Below are 21,171 nucleotides of genomic sequence, written 5' to 3'. Positions count from 1 at the left end.
AACCATAGGGCATCTAACCAGTGCCCCGCTGCACTAGTCAGCTAGGGCCTTCACAACAGAATATCACAGACTGGGCGGCTTAAACAACGGAAACGTATCTTCTCGTGGTTCTGCAGTCTGGAAGTCCAAGATCAAGGTGCCCGCAGGGTTGGTTTCTGGTGAGTCTTCTCTTCTTGGTCTGCAGAGGACTGCTTCTTGCTGTGTCCTCACATGGCCTTTCCTCTGGGCAGGAGAGAGAGAGAGAGAAAGAGAGAGAGAGAGAGAGAGAGAGAGAGAGAGAGAGAGAGAGAGAGAGAGAGAGAGAGAGAGACAGTCCTGTTGGATCAGGGCTCCATATGTATGACCTCACTTAACCTTAATGACCTCCCTGAAGGACTTACCTTCAAATACAGTCACACTGGGGGTTAGGGCTTCAGCATATACATTTTAAGGGGACACAATCCAGTCCATAACACCTACCGTGTTTCCCCGAAAATAAGACCTGGCCGGACCATCAGCTCTAATGCGTCTTTTGGAGCAAAAATTAATATAAGACCTAGTGTTATTTTAATATAATATAAGACTGGGTATAATATAATATAATATAATACAATATAATATAATAAATACCAGGTATAATATAATATAGTATAATATAATATAATATAATATAATATAATATAATATAATATAATATAATACCAGGTCTTATTTTAATATAACACTGGGTAAAATGTAATATAATACCAGATATAATATAATACAATACTGGGTCTTATACTAATTTTTACTCCAAAAGACGCATTAGAGTTGATGGTCCGCTAGGTCTTATTTTTGGGGAAACATGGTATTGTTGGGTAATTAATCTTTCTGAATGTTTGGTTGTTATTATAATAGTAATGCGATGAACATCTTTAGTCAAAAATATTTCTGAACATTGCTGATTATTTGCTTGGGTTAAACTCTTAGAAGTAGCATTGTTGGGATAAAGGGCGAGATGTTTTCCACAAATGAATATTGAGAAGCTTGTCTGTCCCCAGGAACTCCTGGCTGGATAGAACAAACTTTCCCACTTATAAAGCACTTTCCTTTACCCGTGTTTTGAGGTCCTCGCTCACAATAGTCCTGTCAGTTATGGACAATAGGTATGATCATGACCCCATTCGGCAAATGAGGAAATGGAGGCTGAGAGAAATGAAGCAGAAATCCAAGGTCAGGCAGCTCCCCTGGGCAGAGCTGGGCGGGACACAAATGTTGACTTTTTTAATTCACGGCATCGCAAGACTTCATTTGCTGGGTGAAGTCATTCCTTTTGTTTTGGTCACTTATTTAATCACAGCCTTGGGACATTTGGGCCCATTTCAGTCCAAAGGGATCTTTGGCTTTGTTTTCTAGACCTGCCTGCCCAACACAGCAGCCGCCAGCCACCAGCCACACGTGGCCACGGAGGACTTGAATTGTGGCGAGTTCACCCCGAGATGTGCTGCAAGACCAAAATACACCCCGGGTTTCAGAGACTAGAGAGACAGAGTGTAAAATAGCTCAATAATAATTTGGGGGGGTGCCCGTTGATTACATGTTGACATCATAGTATAGCAGATATATTGAGTTTAACAAAATAGTATCAAAATTATTTCCACCTGTTCCTTTTTACTGCTTTTTAAAATGTGGCCACCAGAAAATGTAAAATTAGACCCGTGGCTCACATGTGTGTCTTGCACTATCTGGTTTTGGACCCCCGAGGCCGTACACCCAGACATTTACCACCAGCATCTTCCATCTGAGGGAAGGCTGAGGGGTGGCACAAGGTCCTGCCTCGGCCTGTTTGTTGCATGATTGGACACAAGTGTCTCCCTGTCTCTGGGCTTCTTTCCTAAACTGGACAGTCAGTGGCTTGAACCAGACATGCACATAGCTTGATTTATCCTGTGTTGTTTGTAGGGTCAAGTGTGAAGCATTTTTGGGTTACTGACCACCTTTAGGTTTTAGATTTAGATTTTTTTCGAAAAACTGGAGGATTTGGCAATCCCAAGTGTGCACGGTAACAAAGGGCTAGAGCTGAGCCTGGGTTGTACCCTCCAGATGGGGGCCATCCCCTCAGTGTGCTGTGGTCCCCACCCAACCTTGTTGCCACCCTAGATCCATTTTGTCTATCACCATTTCCTGCCAGGCCCTCAAGGCTCGGGAACTCGCCAACTCTGGACTTACTGCTTTTGTCTGGTCTTTTGAGCCAATATCCCACCATCACATGCTTTTAGTACATACAGGGATTTTTCTTCTGATACGAGAATTGCTCCTACCAGTTTGAGTCCTTTTCTTTGCCCAAGGGTGAGGTTTAGCGGAACAGTAGGTTCGAAAGCAGAGCTGGCAACCTGAGTGAAGATCAGAAATGGCTCATGGAAGCCTTCTCTTTATTGTGGTCTGGGGTTATCTTTCGGATCCAAGTATGAGCAATGACATGAGGAAATGACGTCTGCCCTGAATTCCTAGGACAATTTCCACATCAAACCAACAGGAGGCCGCCAGCTCGCAGAGGGGAGCTCGCATGGCGGAAGAGTCTGCATTCCCTCGTCTGGTTCAGTGGGCCTGGGCCCGGACAATTGTCATTTGGACCAGGAAAGAGGAGAAGAAAGGGGTGCTGTGTGCATTATAAGTAAAAGAAAAGCCAGTCAGCCTGAGGCAAATGGCATTGTCTGCCTTTGTCAAAGGCTCTATACAATGCCTCCCAGACGCCTTTGAGAAGGCGGCCACAATCTATAGCAACTGGCAAGTGCAAGGGGCCAGCAGATGGGCAAACATCTGACTTAGACAACCTGGGAGGCTGTCTCCTTCTCCCGGGGTGTCTGAACTTTATGCAGCTGCCAAAGGAAGCTAGGTTTTGCTCGCAGCTGCTCGTGGGAGCCCCAGAAGGGTCAGCTGGGGTTAAAACTCAGAGCAACTTTGTGGTTGAGAGGACGCGCTCTAACCAACTGAGCCACCCAGGAGCTCAGTGGCAGCTCAGCTCAAGGTGCCGTGTTCAATCTTAGTTGCAGGGGGCACTGCCCACCATCCCTTACAGGACTCGAGGAATCGAACTGGCAACCTTGTGGTTGAGAGCCTGCGCTCCAGCCAACTGAGCCATCCAGGAGCTCAGCAGCAGCTCAGCTCAAGGTGACCGGTTTGACTCCCACAAGGGATGGTGGGCTGCGCCCCTTGCAACTAGCAACGGCAACTGGACCTGGAGCTGAGCTGCACCCTCCACAACTAAGATCGAAAGGACAACAACTTGACTTGGAAAAAAAAACAAAAACAAAACTCAGAGCAGAGGCAAGGTCAGGATTGAAGACGCAGTGGTCCTGTTTTTCCTGTAGGCTGACCATGAAGCACATGCTCTTGGTTAGACAGCAGGGAGGTGTGCTTCCTCTGGGCCTCTTCTCTCCGACCGAGGAGACATCAGCTGCACACAAGTTTCAAGACATGCCTTTCAAACCGCAGTATCTGCTGCACCTGCTACATGCAAGGTCCATGGTTAAGTGCCCCGGAAGCTACTGCTGTGAACATGTCTTAAACCAGCAGGCCGGGGGAGACTTTGTGGGTTCTGAAACAGTCAGTGACCCTTCTGGAACCATATTCCTCACAGATCTCTCCTGTTCCCCAGAGTCCAGCATCCACCTTCTAGGTCATTTCTGTTCTTCTTCCTTAGGAGGTGATATGGCAAAGAGGCAAGGGCAGAACTCGGGGTCAGACCTGCTGCTTCCTAACTCTGCAAACCCCGGGGGGCTACTTACTCTACTTGTGACCATGACGTACTTTCTGAACCTATCTGAGACTCGCAGCTCAACAATGTTGTCACAAAATAGGCTTTTTTAATGTTTGCGCTCTGCCATCCTCAGTGATGTGGGGTTTCATCCCTTGCTGGTTGCTTTGTAGTCACAAAATAGCTGCTATCACTCCAGCCTTCATGTCTGCATTTGAGCCTGGAAAAAAGCGGAGGGGAGCGATTACTGGACTTTTCTTCTTCTTAAATCTTTCATCAAGAAAGTGCAAGTTGTTCAGTAGTGTCCAGAAGGCTGCCTCACAACGCAGTAGCCACAACGGCCATGCCGCAGTGCCAGGAAGGCCAGCAAGCAAATTCCTGGCTTGTTTCGGTGTCTTTAGAAGTCAGTGCAAGGCAGGGGGTGCAGATGATGGTCATTGGTTTGACCAACCAACCGTGAGAGTATACCAACTCTCAAGATGTCCAGTGTAGCCCTTTCAGTCTTTCCTTTATTGTTCTTTCCTGCTCCCTTCTAGAGGAAAGCGTTTGGGGCATGATAGGGTTGGTTGCCTGCTTTTAGAAAAGTTCCATCCCTGTGTCCCTGCTCCCAAGACCCAGTTTCTTTTTGTCCCATAGACAATGAGTTCAGTACTGGTAGGTTCAAGGTTAAGGCAAAATGCCAAGACTGGTTTTGGTAGTTCCCATGGAAACACCCCTCCCAGCCACACAGGGGACCCACCCAGAGCCTAAGCTGCCAGATGAAAGCAGAATCATGAATAAGAGGGAGCCGTGTGTGTGTGTGTGTGTGTGTGTGTACAATGTCTTCGTCTCACCCCATGGGGCTTGGGGCTTCCCAGGGCTGATCAAGAACTGGTCTTTGTGTTTTCCAGGTTTGGGGTGATCCACTCGGTGTTCACCAACCTGCTTCTGTGGGCCAACAGTGTCCTGAATGAGTCAAAGCACCAACTTAATGAGCACAAGGAAAGGCTCATCACTTTGGGCTTTGGGAACATAACAATAGGTGAGTGGAAAGGGTTGCCCTGCTGCCATGTTGGAACATCTTGGAAACCTGCAGAGACCAGGACGTTCAGAAATGAAGAGACAGCTTCCAAAGAACTGCAGGGTCCACCTGACTCAGCATTGGCCGACAGTCCTCTGCTGTTGTACAAAATCTTTCAAAATCTCGAGTCTGTCGCGCTGGTTTCGTAAGTAGACTGTGCTGAGCATAATTAGAGGTTTCTGCAGTGACTCAGGGCTTGTCAGACCCACGGGTGATACCTGGATCGCCTTTCTCCTGGTCCCTGCTGGCATGGAAATAAATGTCTTTGTTTACAACTATGGGGGATTGGCGGTTGTTTCTGTGTGGTGTGTTTAATTAAGCCTTCATTACCAGTTCTTTCCACTCAAGTATAGCATTTAGAAATCCATAGACATCTAATAGTAGGTTGTGGTTAACTGGTTTTAGTTCATTTGAAGTTTTCATTTGACTCTACTTTGCTTATAATTTTGGTCCGTCTTTATTCCTCCTTGCTCCTCTGTGAGAGCCTGTAGCGCTTATCTTTCCATTTTCTTCCAAATTTCTTTAGTATTTATGATATATCACTTCTATAATTAGAACACTGAAATTAAAAGGAATATGGGGTAGAGAAAAGTATGATGTACTGAGAACTGGCTGTCGTGCTCATCATGTACTAGCTGTGTGACCTTTGGAAGCCACTCAACCTCTCTGAGCCTCCCTTTTCCCTTCATAAATTGGGGGGACCTGAAGCACGTACTTTCAAGAACTCTTCCAGGTTTATCACACTACATGTCTATACTAGCTGTACGACCCAGGCATGGAGAGCAACTCTAAGCTCGTTTCCTTACCAGTGAGGTGGGGATGGTGACATCTGGGGCACACACTATATTTTTTCAGCATTCCCAAACAGCAGCCCACGTTGGGGAATGTCCTGCTCTCTCTTTGGGTCTCATTTCCTCATTGGTATTGATAACAGTAACAGCAGTGACAATACCAAAAACAAAGATTTGTTGGGCATTTGTTGAGTGCTTGGCACTGTTCTAGGCACTTGACGTGGTTCATGAAATTCTTATCCCAACACTCTGAGGTAGGCACCATGGACCTTATTATACAGATGAAACTATGGAACCAGAGAAGTTAAGTAACCACCCCAAGGTCACACAGCAAGTAAATGATTGAGCCAGGATTTGAATCCCAGCAATCTGGCTCCAGAGACCTGTGTGAAAGAGGGAATTAGATTAATTTTTTTCTGAAAAAAGGATTTCATCTGCTCTAACATTCTGTTAATATGAACCTTTCCTCCTGATTTCTTCCCCTGTCTTTTGCACAGTGCTGTATTGGATTGCAAGCGGTAGGAGAAACTCCTTGTGAATTGAAAATTACAGTGTTCTGCAAAAGTGAGGATAATTAATGCTAGCGCAAAGCTTTTCCATCTGATTTTATAAGTAGCGCATGCATATCATAAATTAAAACAGTGACAAAGTGTAAAGAAATAAATCCATAATAACACCTACCCAGAAATGCAATTAAATGCTGTTAATACTTGGTTATTTCTTTGTAGTGTGCTATTTATTTATTTATAGTTGAAACCATACCGTATATATTTAATCTTTATTTTGACTACAAACTACGGTAAGAGACGAACTTTATATTGCAACACAAATACCACATACTTGCGTGTGTGCACATATATCATGAAATAATAATCTTAATGTATCGGAGACACTTTCAAATTTCTATTGCATTCATTTCCATTCATTCTATCCTATTCTATTCCATCACAATTCCATTCTGTTGAAAAAATTAGTTGCTACCCTCTAAATTGATTTCACAACTGAACACTGGGTTGTGATATGCCTTAAAAAACACTGAATAGACAATTTGTTCTTATGTTTTCCCATTGTTATTGAACATGATTATTTTCTTGTACCATTGAAACACAACTTAATTCTAGTTTAATGGCTGCTTGCTTACTATTCCATTTCATGGAGGTATAAAAATTCACTTAACAGTTTCTAAATTGTTGCACACCGAGGTGTTTCTCTCTCTCTCTCTCTCTCTCACACACACACACACACACAATTTTACCTAATGTTTTGATCATATTTTTGATTTGTCCCTTAGAATAGATTGAAATTACAGTTTAAAGACTATATCTATATCATCTGCAAGACTTTGTTACGTATTCCATTATTTATTTACAGCATTTTCCCTTCTTGTTATGAAACACTTCTTTACACCAAGAGTCTTCCAGAAGGTGGTGCCAACTTGCCCTCCTGCCGTCAGTGTTCGAGGATGCTTAGCTCATGTCATACTTGCAAACATAGGATAGTCTCAAGAGCAGAAAATTTGCTAATGAGGAAAGAGCATTTTCCCTCACAAAGTCATTTTTAAAAAATATTTCTTAAATCACACACGTAAATCATATTCACGTTGAATGTTTAGAAAATACAGGGAAGCAAAATCTAGAAGTTAGCACGCTGTGCGTCATAAACTTACACAATGTTATGTGTCAGTTGTTACTATATCTCAGTAAAGCTGGGGAAAAGGGTCACTGTAAAAGTCTCTTTTACTGAAAAAGAGAAAAGAAAAATCACCTGCCATTTTTCCACCCAGCGATATCCATTGTTAACATTTTTGTTTATATCTTTCCAGATTTTTCTGTTTCTCTCTCTCTCTCTCTCTCCCTCTCAGCTATATATCTATACTTTACAAAAAAGGTGTCACACTCTAGCCTCTTTGGCAAGCTGCTTTTGTTCAGCGACATCTTGTGAAAATCTTTATATGTTGCTAATTTCTGCCATATCATTTGTAATGGCTGTATAATATTCCAATGTATGGATAAAATATGATTTGTGGAATTAATACTTTTGGGGTGATATTCATGGCGATCAGTTTAACTACGATATTAGACATGCAAAGAAGCCATGAAATGAAGCTTTTAATTCAATGAGGAGCCCCAAGTGTGACTCCACAGTGAAAACACTTCCGTGTGCCTTTCTGTCTCCCAGTGAACACACTAACGGCCCTCCTGTGGGATCTGCCTCTCTCCCCTAGAGCTAGATGACCACACACCGCCGTGTAACTGCACACCCCCGACGCTCTGCTCTGCCATTTCGCACGGGATCTACTATCTCTACCCTTTCAACATCGAGTACCAGATCCTGGCTTCCACGATGCTCTATGTCCTGTGGAAAAACATCGGACGCAAAATGGACAGTCATCCGCACCAGAAGATACAGTTCAAGTTTCATGGGGTCGCAGTGGGCTCGGCCCTGGGCCTGGCCGTGCTGGCCGCCACGATTGGGGTCGTGGTGGTGTATCTGATTCAGATCGGACGCTCCAAGTCCAAGAGTGAGTCGGCCCTCATCATGTTCTACCTGTACGCCACCGCCGTGCTCATCCTCATGGGGGCTGGAGGGCTGGTTGGAATCCTGATTTATAGGCTCGATGAGCAATCGCTAGACGAATCCAAAAACCCGGCCCGCAAGCTGGACACGGACCTTTTGGTGGGCACTGCCTCCGGCTCCTGGCTCCTCTCCTGGGGCTCCATCCTGGCCATCCTCTGTGCCGAGGCCCGCCCCTCGTACACCTGGTACAACCTGCCCTACTCCATCCTGGTGATCGCCGAGAAATCCATCCAGAACCTCTTCATCATCGAGTCCACTCACCGACAGCCGGAGGTGTCCGAGGACATCAGAACCGTGAGGGTGGTCATGGTCTGCAATGGGTCTGCCACATCCCTCGCTTCTTGCTGCCTCAAGAGCGGAGCTGTGACCGGGGACGTGGCCCCTCAGGGCAGTGAGATGCCACCTGCAGGCAACGGAAATATGTGTCTGAGAGAAGGTGACGACAAAGAGGAGAGGAGCAGGGAATGGCCCCCTGGCCCAGCCGGCCACCCCCGTTTCTTGCAGAGCAACACCAAGGGGAGAGTCTTAAGGAATATCGCAGCCTTTTTGTTCCTGTGCAATATTTCGGTAATGTGCATCAAGTTATTTATTTACTTTTAAACTCTATTTTCCCTGCCTTTTTCAAATAAGGAATGGAGGCAGCTTATAATCAAACTAATTTCAATGTATTAAAAATTGAGGCTGGAAGCTAGGTCTATATCCTACAGAGTCACTCACTGAGTACCTGCTGTGTGCCAGGGGTGGGGGTGGGAACTAAAGATGGAGAGTGAGACGACTCTGTACCTTTCCTCAGAAAGCCCATCTGGCATGGTGGGGGCGTGACACAAGGAGAAATATGATACAGCGAGTATGGCAAGTGCTGGGCCGGGTCTGTGCAAGGTGTAAAAGGAGCAGGGATCCAGGAAGGGACTTCAGTGAGCAGGGGCAGCTTGAGGTAAAGCCCAGCCTTAGGAGGGCTTCTGGCTGCAAATAATGGAAAGCTTGACCTGCAGTACCCTCAGCCTTAAAGACGAGAATTCTGGACATTGGCTGCTCAGGGTTTGCCTGGCAGCGGAATCCTGTAATCCAGGACACGGGCACTGTTCACCTTTCCACGTGACCATGCTTGGTGTGGTACTTGCTGCCACATAGTCATAAGATGGCTGCTGCAGCACCAGGCATCATATCTGGTTTCAAGACAGGAGGAAGGAGGAAAGGACTGGTGCTGGGCAATGTCTTTCGCGCAGCCATACCTAGCTGCAAGGGAGGCTGGGGAAGTGGGTGGGTTGCTTTCCAACCTCTATGATGGAAGGTACGAAGGCAGAGGAAAAGGTAGAGTCAGTCACTCCATATGGTCTGCCTCAGCCTCAAGGACTGGGTGGAATGTTACCAGGTGATCAAGGCAAAGGAAAGCGTTTTGGACAGAGGGCACATAATGTGCAAAGACACAGAGGCAAATGGCACCACTGCCTATTTGGGGAGCACCAAGTAGTTTAGCATGAATTCCATTTGCATTAAACAGAGCAGCTGAGTGGGAAATAGGATGGAGGGTCCAGTTAGATGGGTCCGGCTTGAGCAGAGCTTCACAAGCCTGTCGGAGTCTGGTCTTTAGAGGACTCTTTCCTTTTGTGTTTTGGAGTGCTCCCCTTAGCAGCTGTGCACAGGCAGGATGGAGATAGGTAAGACCAGAGGCAGGGAGCCGGGAGCAGAAGCCTGGCAGCTGCCCAGATAAAATGAGGACTTGAACTAGGCCCGTGGTGCTGGAGATGGAGAGAAGAAAAAGAAATAAAAAGCACCGCGTATTACTGGGATTTCTTCTGGAGGACGTGGAAGGAGGGCAGGGCTTGGTGAAAAGGAGGGGAAGCCGCCTTTGGCACCACATAGGCCTCTGCAGTGACTGTGGCTAATGGTATGATGGGGACGCTCGTGCCAGGAGCCCGCCAAGGTCATAGTCAGCGCTCCACTGCGGCCTCCATGTGTCATCAGGGCGACTCTGTGTTTCTTCATCAGCCCATTGGCTTTTGAGCTTCCTCCCATATTTTAAGCTGGTGCATGTCCCAGGGCTGCAACTTTTGATATTATTCTAAGGCCACAAAGTGGGGAGGGTCCATCGAAGGCCAAAAATGACTGTGTGTCTGCCAATCAAATCTGATTCTTGCTTTGGGTCACCTGGGCCTTGGACCCCTCCAGGTAGGTAGACAGTTATCAGGCACTTTGAAGGGCAAAGGGGCCCAGAAGAGTTTGGCTCTAGGCGAGCCCTCTTTTTTCATCGCAGAGACACTTATTGAGCACCTGCTGTGTGCCAGGAACCATGTCAGGACCTGTGGGCACAGCAGGGAACAAAGGAGTGAAACAGGGAAGTAAGAGCGGCAGGTATCAGTGACCACAGCAGGGCTGCATCTTATGTGAGGCTTATCTTCTAGAGAGGGCTGTGACAGCTCAGATTCTGTGCAAGTCAGACTTGGTTCTAGAATTCCCCCATAGCATTTTGTCTTTCTACACACCCCAAGGGATGAATAGATCTCTTTGCAGTTCAGAAAAGCCACTTTCCCGGCTGGGTCTTTGCTTGGCCACCAGGTGAAACACGGGGCTTGCATTTAGGGGCTTGCTTGAACAAGAGTAGCCCTGTCTGCAAGACTAGAATCAAGTGGCAACTGATGGTCTGTTGGGACGACTTCATCCCAAGAGGACGCTTTTGTTTTGTCTCTTCATCTCTGTGTTCTGCCCCTGGTGGCCCCAGACACGGCTGCTGTGCTTTGGAGGGCGAGCCAGAGGATGACCATCATGCAGGGTGATGTCTTAGGATGTCCGAGCCAAGTTGAGGGGCAGCACTTTGAACCCCTGCAGGTGATTCCATCTTGTGCCAAAGGCCTCTGCCTGAGGATGGGAGTTACCATCTTCCAGGACCAGGAGCTGGCATAGAGGCTTCTGCTGGAGGTGCTGCTGTGGACGTCCATGGGGGGAAGTCAGTGGCCGTGGAGTGGAAATAAAGGGTGGTGGGTGTGATGATGGAGGAGGCCGGGTGCTGCAGGAAACCTGGGGGTCAGGGAAGGCCTCTGCTGGTGGGGGCGGGGCGATCTGGGCAGCATGACAGGTGGCATTAGAGCTAAGAGCTGAATGGCAGGAAAGAGTGTTCCAGGCAGAGGGAACAGCCAGTGCAAAACCTCAGGTGGGAGCGAGCCTGTCTCATTCGAGGAAGAGAAAGACGGGCCATGTGACTGGGGCTGGGTGGGTGGTGGACAATCGGGGGGAGAGAAGTTGGGGATGGTAAAGGATCTGCTAAGAGAGGGCTTTATAATCTCACGTAGGAGGTAGATTTTATTTTAAGTAAGCCATGGAGACTTCCGGGGTTTAATCAGGGAAGGGATACAATCTTATTTACATAAAAAATTAATCTTGCAGAGTGGCGAATAGATTGTAAGGGCAAGAGCGTAAGCAGGGAGACCAGTCAGGAGGCTACTGCAATAGTCTGGGCAAGAGGTGAAGGTGGTGGTCTTAAAAGCAGGGTGGAGAGAAATGGTGAGTGACAATGTTGTTTTGGAGGCACAGCTGTCAAGATTTGCTGATGGACTGAGCAGCAGGCAGATGGTTATAAGAGTCAGAGGGAAAATGAGGAGATGCCTGGAGTTTTGATTGAGCCACTGGATGGAGATGTTGCTTATGAGATAGGGGAAATGGTGCAGGCATGTTGAGTTTGAGATGCATTTAGACACCCAAATAGCCCGTGGGATCCACAAGCCTGGGATTCGTAAGGGTGGACCAGGCTGGTGATTTAGATTGGGAGGTCACAGACCATAGCGGGTACTTGTAACCAGAGACTAGGTGAGGTCATCCAGGGATTATGGGTATAGAGCAGAGAAGGGGACCCAGGAATGAGCCCCAGGACCAATCAACCTTGAGAGGTTAAGCAAAGGAGGAGGAGCCCGCTAAGGAGACCTGAAGCACCAGCTGGGGTGCTAGGCGTACACCATCATATCACAGAACCCAGAGGACACCGTGGCACAGAGATATCAACTAGAGAGTGTTCTCGATGGACATGTTAAAGAAAGCCGTGTGTACCAGTTGTCTACCCCACACTTAGCCACTCAAAACCACAAACAGTGATCATTTCAAGGCTTCTCTGGGTCAGGAATCCAAGAGTGGCTGAGGCGTGGTGCCTCTGCTCAGGGTGGCTTACTGTCTGCAGTCAAAGGGCCCACCTGCCGGCGCTGCCATCATTTCATTGTGTGTGGGGGAGGGAATGTTTCCAAGCCTGCGGATGTGGCTACAGGCAGGATTCGGTCGCTTGTCTGACACATCCTTCAGCTCCTGGCCACATGGCCTCTCCACAGCTCAGCTCACAACGTGGCAGCAGCTTCCTCTTGCAAGAGGGGGAGAGTAAGACGGATTTCAGACTCCTTTGTAACCTAATCTCAGAAGTGCCATCCCATGACTTTTATCATATTCTGTTTGTTGGAAGCAAGACGCTAGGTTCAGCCCGACTCAAGGAAAGGGGTCTCCATGAGGATGTGACTCCCAGGAGGTGGGACAAAGGGGGGGTCACAGCGTGGGGTGGAGAAAGTCCCAGAGGTGTACAGTGTGAAAGAGAAGCAGGCCAGGGAGCCTGACAATTTAGGGGGAGGTGAAGGAGGAGGAATGGAGACAGGGAGACTGAAAAGGAGGGACCAGTGTGCAGGTTCCATGAGCAACAAAAATAATAGGTTATTGCGTTAGGTTTTGCAAACTTAGTTGCCATTTCATTCTGATCTGAGCCCTCTGAGACAGGTGTTTCCATCTTACAGATGAAGAAACTGAGGCTTGAAGAGGTTAAATTACAGTCTTACAGCTCCATGAACCTGGGTCTGGCTCCAGTGCATGTGCTCCTCCCCCTGATGGGGGTGTGTGGGCAGGGTCTGGGCTGCCTCTCAAAGTCAAGGACCAGACAGAGAGGAGACCCCAGAACTCACAGCCCAGACCCCTGTGGCTGGGATCTCCAAGCACCAATGTTGAATAAGTAAAGGCGAGTGTGGTAGACAGGTGACCTCTGCTGTAGGTAAACACTAGGGGCTGTGGGAACACAGAGGGATTTTCTGCCCAGACTGGTTAGATCAAGGAGGGCTTCCTGGAAGAGGTGGTATCTCAGGACAGAGGAAGGTAGGATTTATCAGAGAGAACACAGGGAGTCTCTGATAGAGGAAGTGGCAGGAGCAAAGCCCTGAAGACTTGAGAGAGAAAGGCACATTTGGGGACTGTGCACAGCCTGGGGAGGCTGGAATAAGGGGTGTGACAAAGAACATGGAGACATGGATGGGTGCCCAACCACTGAGGGAATTTGGAAGGTGACTGGAGCCACTGGTGAGTGACAATCAGCGGGGTGACAAGGTCAGATGTGTGCTTTCTCTAGATCACTCCCACAGACATGTGTGTGGGGGGTGAAGGCCCCCACTGGAGTAGGGTGATCTTCTGGAAGCTTGCAGCAGTTCATGAGGGGGAAAGTGAGGACCTGGCCAAGGTGAGGGCTGCAGGGCTGGGGAGAATCAGATGGGTTTGAAAAGCCTTCTTTCAGGAGGGGGCACTGAGGGAGAGGGAAGGATCAGGTGGGCTGGTGGCTTTGATAGATTCCATAGGGGTGAGAAACGCGGTATAGACACTGCTTATCGCAGTCCCAGGTGTGACTCAGTGTGGGGCCTCTGAGGCAGCAGCAGGGACGGTCTCCCTTCTCTTGCAGCTTTGGATCCCTCCTGCCTTCGGCTGCCGCCCTGAGTACGACAACGGATTGGAGGAAATTGTCTTTGGCTTTGAACCCTGGATAATTGTGGTCAACCTGGCCATGCCGTTTTCCATTTTCTACCGAATGCATGCAGCTGCCTCCCTCTTTGAGGTCTACTGTAAGATATAGTCTGTGTCCACATGAAAGACTGAGGCGTGAGCGAACAAGAGAGTTCCCTGGAGCCACCTGGGAATGGCGCGTTTGGCAAATATTGACTTACACATGCGAGGTCTGCCCAGAAGGTCTGCCTTTTGTCTGCAGGGATTGTGTTTCCTGTGGACTGCAAATGTCCATCACCCTGGATGGATGTAAACAAGTTAAGATCAAATGAAGGAGGGAGCTGAAATCTGTCCTGGGTTAGTTAATTCAAATCAAACTCAAATCATTTTATCTCTTTCTAAGTGAGATCCTCTGTTGTAAAAGAATATGATCCCAGGTTAGGACAAAAGTTTATCCAGCTGCTTGTTTTCCCTAAAAATCATCTTTAGTCTGCAATTTATCATGTTACTACATACAACCTTTTATTGACTATCTGTGCAGAGTTACCCTTAAATTTTATCCTTCCCACAGCTCATGAGTATAGATACAATCACATTTAGTTTATATTGCACTTTTGGAATGTGCTTAATTTTCGAACAAAGTTACTTTTTCCCTTTGGATGGAAATTTGTGAATAGATCAATATACAGTTATTTCTTACCTGAAATTTTGGCACATTTTTTGTTTGTGATCATCTTGAAGTTTTTAAAAAAATATATATTTTACTGTTTTCTCTCTCTCACTATAAATACATACATGCTTTGTATAGAAAATTTGGACATTTCAGAAGAGTAGAAAGAAACAAATCACCTAGGATGCCATTGTTCAAAGACAATCACTTTTTAACATCGTACTGTATGTCTTTCAACCCTATGGATTCATAGGATTCTTTTCATTGTTATTTTTATTCTACTTGCCAGTGATGATGAGATATCTTCAACTTTGTATCCACTTTTTTCCATTTAACAATCTGACATAAACTCCCCACCCTGAATTCTTATAAATTAAATTTCTTTGTAAATGTCATTTAATACTATATTATAGTCTACCAAGTGAATATGCTATGATTAGTTTTCTATTGTTGGTTTCAGTAATCACAACTTTTTCTTTTGATAAGTGACTGTGCAAAAATCAACCATATTTGTAAAGCACTCTCTATAGAATTGCTTCTTTAAGATATATACTAAAGATCAGAATACCTATTCCAAAGGTTATAAGGAATACTGACATTTGGGAGGCCTTTGTATATGTTTTTCTGTAATTATTTTAAATTCATAATAAAGTTAGTTAAATTACTGTAAATACAAACGTGAATATCTTTTCATCTGAGTGGTTTTTTGTGTGTATGTGTTTTTTTTGCATTTTTTTGACAGCATGGGACATTAAGAAACTGAATTTTTTTTATATGACTAATGTACCTTATGTTCATTTTAGAAAAATAACCTAAAAAATGGGCAGATAGACTAAAAAACATGGTAAAACATCTATCGTACCTCTCATCTAGCATGGTGGTTTTCAGCTTGGGGGGATCTTGTCCCCCAGGGACATACGGCCAGGTCTGCAGAGACTTTGGACTGTTACCACTAGGGAGTGTTACTGGCATTTAGTGGGTAGAGGCCTGGGATCCTCCTAAACATCCTACAGTGCACAGGTAGGCCCCCACCACAAACAATTATCCGGCCCCAAATGTTAATAGTGCTGAGACTGAGAAATCATTGCTCTTCATTTTTGGTACCTAGGTACCTATCAGTACACACACACACACACACACACACACACACACACACACACAGATTTTTAAATATATAATTTTCACGCCATTTGCTTCTTTTCACTTAATACACCAGCATGCTCCTTAACTATTTTAGAGTCCCTGTGGCCTTCATTCTCACACATTAGTGTCCATAAGACTCATCTAGGGTGTTCTTACGATTCCTGCCCTCCCAACTAGAAGTTCAGCTTCCACTGGGCTGCAGTGAGGCCCAGGACCTTGCTCATCAGGAAACCTGACATCGATTTGCTTTCCCACGTGTACTTCTTTACGGCGTGGACCGATGCCCCAGGCACTGGGGTTATCAGGACATCTCTTACTCACCTCTTGCCACCTTATCCAGAGGAACCTGTGCATTTGGTAGCTTGAGCTCATTCATCCTGACCCATGTCAAGCCAGGACTTAAACTCATGTCTGTTGGGTCCTATAGCCCTTGGTGAGGCAGAGTGGGAGGGCGAGGGCTTTGGGGCTGGACACCCGGGGTCACAACCAACCCTCGTGGCACCTTGGCGTACATGAGAAAAGGCTTCTCTTTCACCAGACAGTTTACAAACTCTTGGACTGAACCCCACCAATTTCCACCTAGTGGCTCTTGCCTGGAGGTTAAACGAGATTCCCTTGTGTCTCCACAGCAACCATCAGTCATGAAATCCAGCTGGAGTAATTACTGCGGCCTCTGACCTTACTGTGTAACCCTTGCAGTTAACAAAGCACCTCAGTATTTGTCTCAATCTATGGAGTCTCGCTCCATGTCGACCTGGTTAAGGTTAAGCATTGCTACTCTGTCTGAAAGGAGAGAACTTTTGACCTCACTTACACAGCTAGTCAGTTTTAGTGTGTGGACTATTTTGCCCTTTAAAAACTCATTGCCTTTTCTCTCTGTTATCATCTTAAAAAGAAAGTCAATTCGGTGGAAATATCCGTCAAACAATTGCTTGAGGATGTGTGTATAGAAGAATCCATCCACTGATAGACTATTTCACGTTTCACCCAGGTATGAAATGCTCCCCTTGGCTTAAAATGGTGAAGGATAGAAACTACCAGAAAACAGCTGGTTCCTCTGTCCTGCATGCACAAAGCTTTGCCGTTGAGGAGCGTGACCAGCAGGGGGCGCTGGTGTCTTTCCTGCTGAATCCTCACCTGCACTTTCAGGTCAAGTGAGAGAAGGGTAAGGGTAACAAAAGTGAATATGGGCACGCACTGCCCGACTGTACTCCGTCCAGCCTTGGACTCCTGGAGCGTGTATCAGAGATGGCTGTCACCACTCCCAGGGGAGGGCGGGGAGGATTCGGAGTTCTCATGGGGAAGCTGGCTGTTCCCTCCACCTGCCCCCACCACTTCCTGCTCCCTACAGGGCATCCTCGTCCCCACCAAGAGGCTTTAGGGAAACATGGTGGTTGCTGGCTGTTCCTATGTGAGGAGCGTCCCCAGCTTGGGGATGGGGCGGAATGTGTGCTAGGAAGAGGCTGGGGCAGCTGGCGGGGAGGGCACGTCCGTGGGGTCTGATGGGGAGTGACCGAGACAGTTCCTCCTCAGAGAAGGCCCCGGGGAACCATGGAGAGGGGACAGAAGAATGAGTGCACTGTTTTAATGCTCAAACGGCATGGGGATTCAGGTACGGTGCTTCAGCCCTGTTAATAACACAGGAAACACCACACCAAGGATAGTCATGTTGTCTAAAACTTGTAAATCAAATCAAGTCACCTGCTAAAAGCCCTTCAGTGGCTCTTAGAAGAAGGTACTAATTCCCAACCATGGTGTATTGGGATCTTCATGGTCTGGCCCCAGCTGCTTCATCTTCCCCTGCCAGTCCCTTCCTCTGCCTCCCGCGGCCCCCGGCAGCCCTGCCACTGCAGCCACCTGTCTCCCTTCACTTTCTTGAATAGCCTACATTTTCTGTGCCCCTGGACCTCTCTCTTGGGAGTGCGTTTCTCTGGCTCCTCGAAATGGGTCCCTCTCTTTCTCATCCTTCAGGTCGTGTGTGGGGTGGGCCCTGGTCGTCTACATAAACAAACCCTCCGTGATGCTTCACCGTGGCACCCTTTGCCATGAATGGCTTATTTATTTATTTGTGCCTGTGTCTCCTGGACAGGACTGCCTGCCCTGGGGGACGAGGGGCTTTGCCCCTTTCTTGCCCGCGCCTCACACAGTTGCATGAACACGTGCGCTGCCCTCCCAACACCAGACTATTGCAGGGTGTGGGGGAGTGCCGGGAACACGGTGCGCGCTCACGATCGGTGTGTGTCCTCCAACAGTTTCTAAGACCTTGGCGGAGAGTCTCTGATTGCCTCTAGTGCACACCTGCAGCCCTGTATTCGCCTGTAAGGCACACGGTGGCGCTTTAAGCCTGGTTGGTAAGAACCAGTTCAGAAGAGCCCTGAATTAGGAAGTGCTCCCCTTTGCTTGCTCTGCATCATGAAGGGACCCATCTCCACAGAGGCTTGCAGGTGGGTTCCGCTCTCCTCCTCAGATAGGAAAGAACCAGCAGCCAATGTCTTCTTCCCGCTGGGGCAGGAAGTGGAGACTGGGCTGTCTTCCTGACACCCCAAAGAGCCACCTATCTGTCTCTGGAACACTATTTTTGGGTGATTGGTCTAAGCCAAGCATAATAAACCCACTCTACCTGTGCTGGAGATTGGTATAGAGGTGGGTCTGTGAATAGTTCTACACCAGGTGTGGGGACAGAATCCCGGAGAGCAGTTTCCAGGTTCTCGGCCTCACGTGGAAAGGTGCTGGCTCGGTTATTAGTTGGCAATCAGCTGTAACCAGTTTGCCATTAGCCACTGGTATAACTGTCATGGCTGAGCTAGCAAGCACGGATTGCAGTTAGCAAGGGGTTTGTTTGTTCATTGGTTGGTTTGGGTGGCAGAGAAGCGGACAGCAGATTGTGGCTAGCAAGTGTGGTTAGCTAAGCGGATTGCGGCTGGCAAGTGGGGTTAGCAAGCGCGAATGGAAATTGCAGATCCTGTGGATCCTACTTCCTGCGTCTCCCCCAGCCGTCATCAAGAATATAGTGGTATGACTCCACTATCTATGGCTCTGTTGGTGTTCCGTTTTGGCCCAAGCTGTGTAATCTCTAGCAAGCTGTAGTTCCCAACCTCAGCTACAGTCTCCCACCCTGTCATACAGGGACTCAGCTCCCGCTCCCTGCACCAGAACGCAGGATATGGTGAGGTCAAAACGGAACACGCACGGAGCCATAGATAGGGGAGTCAAACCACTATAGTCTCGCTGGGTTGGAGACACAGGAAGCAGGAGCCGCCAGCTGCCATCCACACTTGCTAACCCCACTTGCCAGCTGTAAGCTGCCGTCCGCTTCTTTGCCAACCAACCAACCAACCAACCAACCAACCCCTTGCTAACTGCACCATCCACGCTTGCTAACCCCACTTGCTAGCTGCAATCTGCCAACCAAACAACCCCTTACTAGCTGCAATGAACCGTCCGCTTCTCTGCCAACCAACCCCTTGCTAGCTGTAATCCTCGCTTGCTAGCTCAGCTACGGCAGTTATATAAGTGGCCAATGGCTAACTGCTTACAGCTGATGGCCAACTAGTCACAGCTGATGGCCATCCACCACCCGAGTCAGCACCTTTCCACATGAGGCCAAGAGCCTGGAAACTGCTCTCTGGGACTCTGTCCCCACACTAGGTGTTGGCAAACTATGGCCCGTGAACTAGGAATGGTTTTTACAATTTTGAAAAGTTTTATATACATATATGCGGCAGAGATCATATGTGGCCCTATATTCTTTATTATCTGGCCCTTTATAGAAAACGTTTGCTGCCTCCTGCTCTTGAGAGGTAAGGGCCTCTGCTGGACAGCTCTGGAAGGATTTGGAAAGAGATGAGGAAGAGGTCTGCCTTTCTTCCTGCCTGAATGTGGTTGTGGGAGGAAGTCAAGCCCAGAGAGCCTGTGGGAGGGCAAACAGTGTCCCCCAAAGATGCCCATGTCCCAATCCCCAGAACCTGTGAATAGGTCCTTTTACAAAAGGGACCTTGCAGATGGAATGAAGTCAAGGATCTTGAGACGGGGAGGTTACCCAGGGTTATCTGTGGGCCCGATGTATTTACGGGGTCCTTCTAAGAGGAAGGCAGAGGGACATTTGACTACAGAGAGGAGGAGGCAATGTGACCGCAAGCCGGGGAATGCGGGCCGCCCCCGGCAGCCAGAAGAGCTCAGGGTCACGTTCTCCTCGTGGGCCTCTGCGGATCGGCCTGCCGACACACTGATGTCAGTGCAGCACGACTCATGTTGGACTTCTGCCTCCAGAACTGTAACATGATAAACTTGTGTGGTTTTCGGCCATTGAAACAAAGACACACTTAATCAAGTTCCAGCTTTCTTGGCTCCACCTGCTTCTCCCCACCTCCATCCCCAAGTCACTGTCATCTTCCGATGGGTCTTCGGAAGTAGCTTTCTCACTCGTTTCTGCAATCCATCCCTTGCCCCTACCAGTCTGTTCTTCTTGCTGTGGCTAGAGTGGAGTTTGAGAAAGGCTAACACCGGTATGCTCTTATCTTTCCCTGGTCAATATCCTCCAATGGTTGGCTTCTCATTGCTGTCGAGATAGAGGACAAAATCCTCACCTGGGTCCCTAGGGTCCCATATGGTCTTTCTTGCCTACCACATCTCATTTTCCTTGTGCTTCACTTTTCCTCTGTGCACCCTCACACCAACTGGCTTCTTAGTTCTTCGAATGTGCAATGTTCTCTCCTGCCTCAGGACCTTTGCACTTGCTGCTTCCTCTTCCTTTCACTTAGTTAATTCTACTCATCTTTCAGATCTCCATGCAAACAACAGTTTCTCAGGGAAGTCGCACTCACCCCTAGACCAGGTTTCCTGTCCTCAGTATGAACTCATGCAACACAGCTAGCTTTCTTTCACTGAGGCTACGGTACTTTTTAATCACACAAATATGTGTTGGATTGTTTGAATAGCAGTCTTTTAATTTTTTTACAATTATTTTTACCACTTAACTATAAGCCTCAAGAGGGAGAGGCGATGTCTGTTTTGTTCCCCAGCTGTATCTCCATTGCCAGCTGAGGAAGAGCTCCATAATCACTGATGAGTGAACAAATAAATGGATGGATGCTTAAAGATCTTTTGAGATGAAGAATGGGAACTGGGGAATACTTTCAATAATGGAGGGCTTGGTTAAAAAACGTGTATTCCTTTGATGCTTGCCTGCGCAGTTTAAAAAGTTATTTATTTATTTGCTTTTGGAAAAACTCAGCTCGGTGAGGTTACCTTTTCCTGGCACGCCATCCTATAAGCTCTGAAGGTGCGTCCCGATCCAGTTGGAGGGCTGTGATGGCAGAGTTATAGGGAACACAGACTGGCAGCTCCCAGGAGTGGGGACTGGGTCTGCATCTCCAGGCTTCCGATTTTCAGCACTGTGTCAACCTGAGCAGGTGGTTCATAGATACTAATTATGGCACACACTGTCAATTACCTTCCTGGTAGCAATTCCTTTGCTTGCTAAGAAACC

General features: G+C 47.6%; 1 protein-coding gene across 1 annotated transcript in view; it reads left to right on the top strand.

The window, feature by feature from the left end:
- The window catches only part of OTOP1 (otopetrin 1), a 34,051-nt gene extending 19,162 nt beyond the window's left edge, over window positions 1-14,889 (top strand). Inside the window, exons 4-6 of the mRNA XM_033106412.1 lie at window positions 4,606-4,736; window positions 7,791-8,710; window positions 13,830-14,889. Coding sequence (XP_032962303.1) covers window positions 4,606-4,736; window positions 7,791-8,710; window positions 13,830-14,000 — 1,222 coding nt within the window. The 3' untranslated portion in view covers window positions 14,001-14,889. The remainder of the gene's footprint in view (window positions 1-4,605; window positions 4,737-7,790; window positions 8,711-13,829) is intronic.
- Window positions 14,890-21,171: the final 6,282 nt, after the last annotated feature.

The sequence above is a fragment of the Rhinolophus ferrumequinum genome, chromosome 5 (assembly GCF_004115265.2).
Source record: "Rhinolophus ferrumequinum isolate MPI-CBG mRhiFer1 chromosome 5, mRhiFer1_v1.p, whole genome shotgun sequence".
Classification (NCBI taxonomy): Eukaryota; Metazoa; Chordata; class Mammalia; order Chiroptera; family Rhinolophidae; genus Rhinolophus; species Rhinolophus ferrumequinum.
Note: the sequence above shows the minus strand (reverse complement) of the source record. Positions and strands in the feature narration are given on the sequence as shown.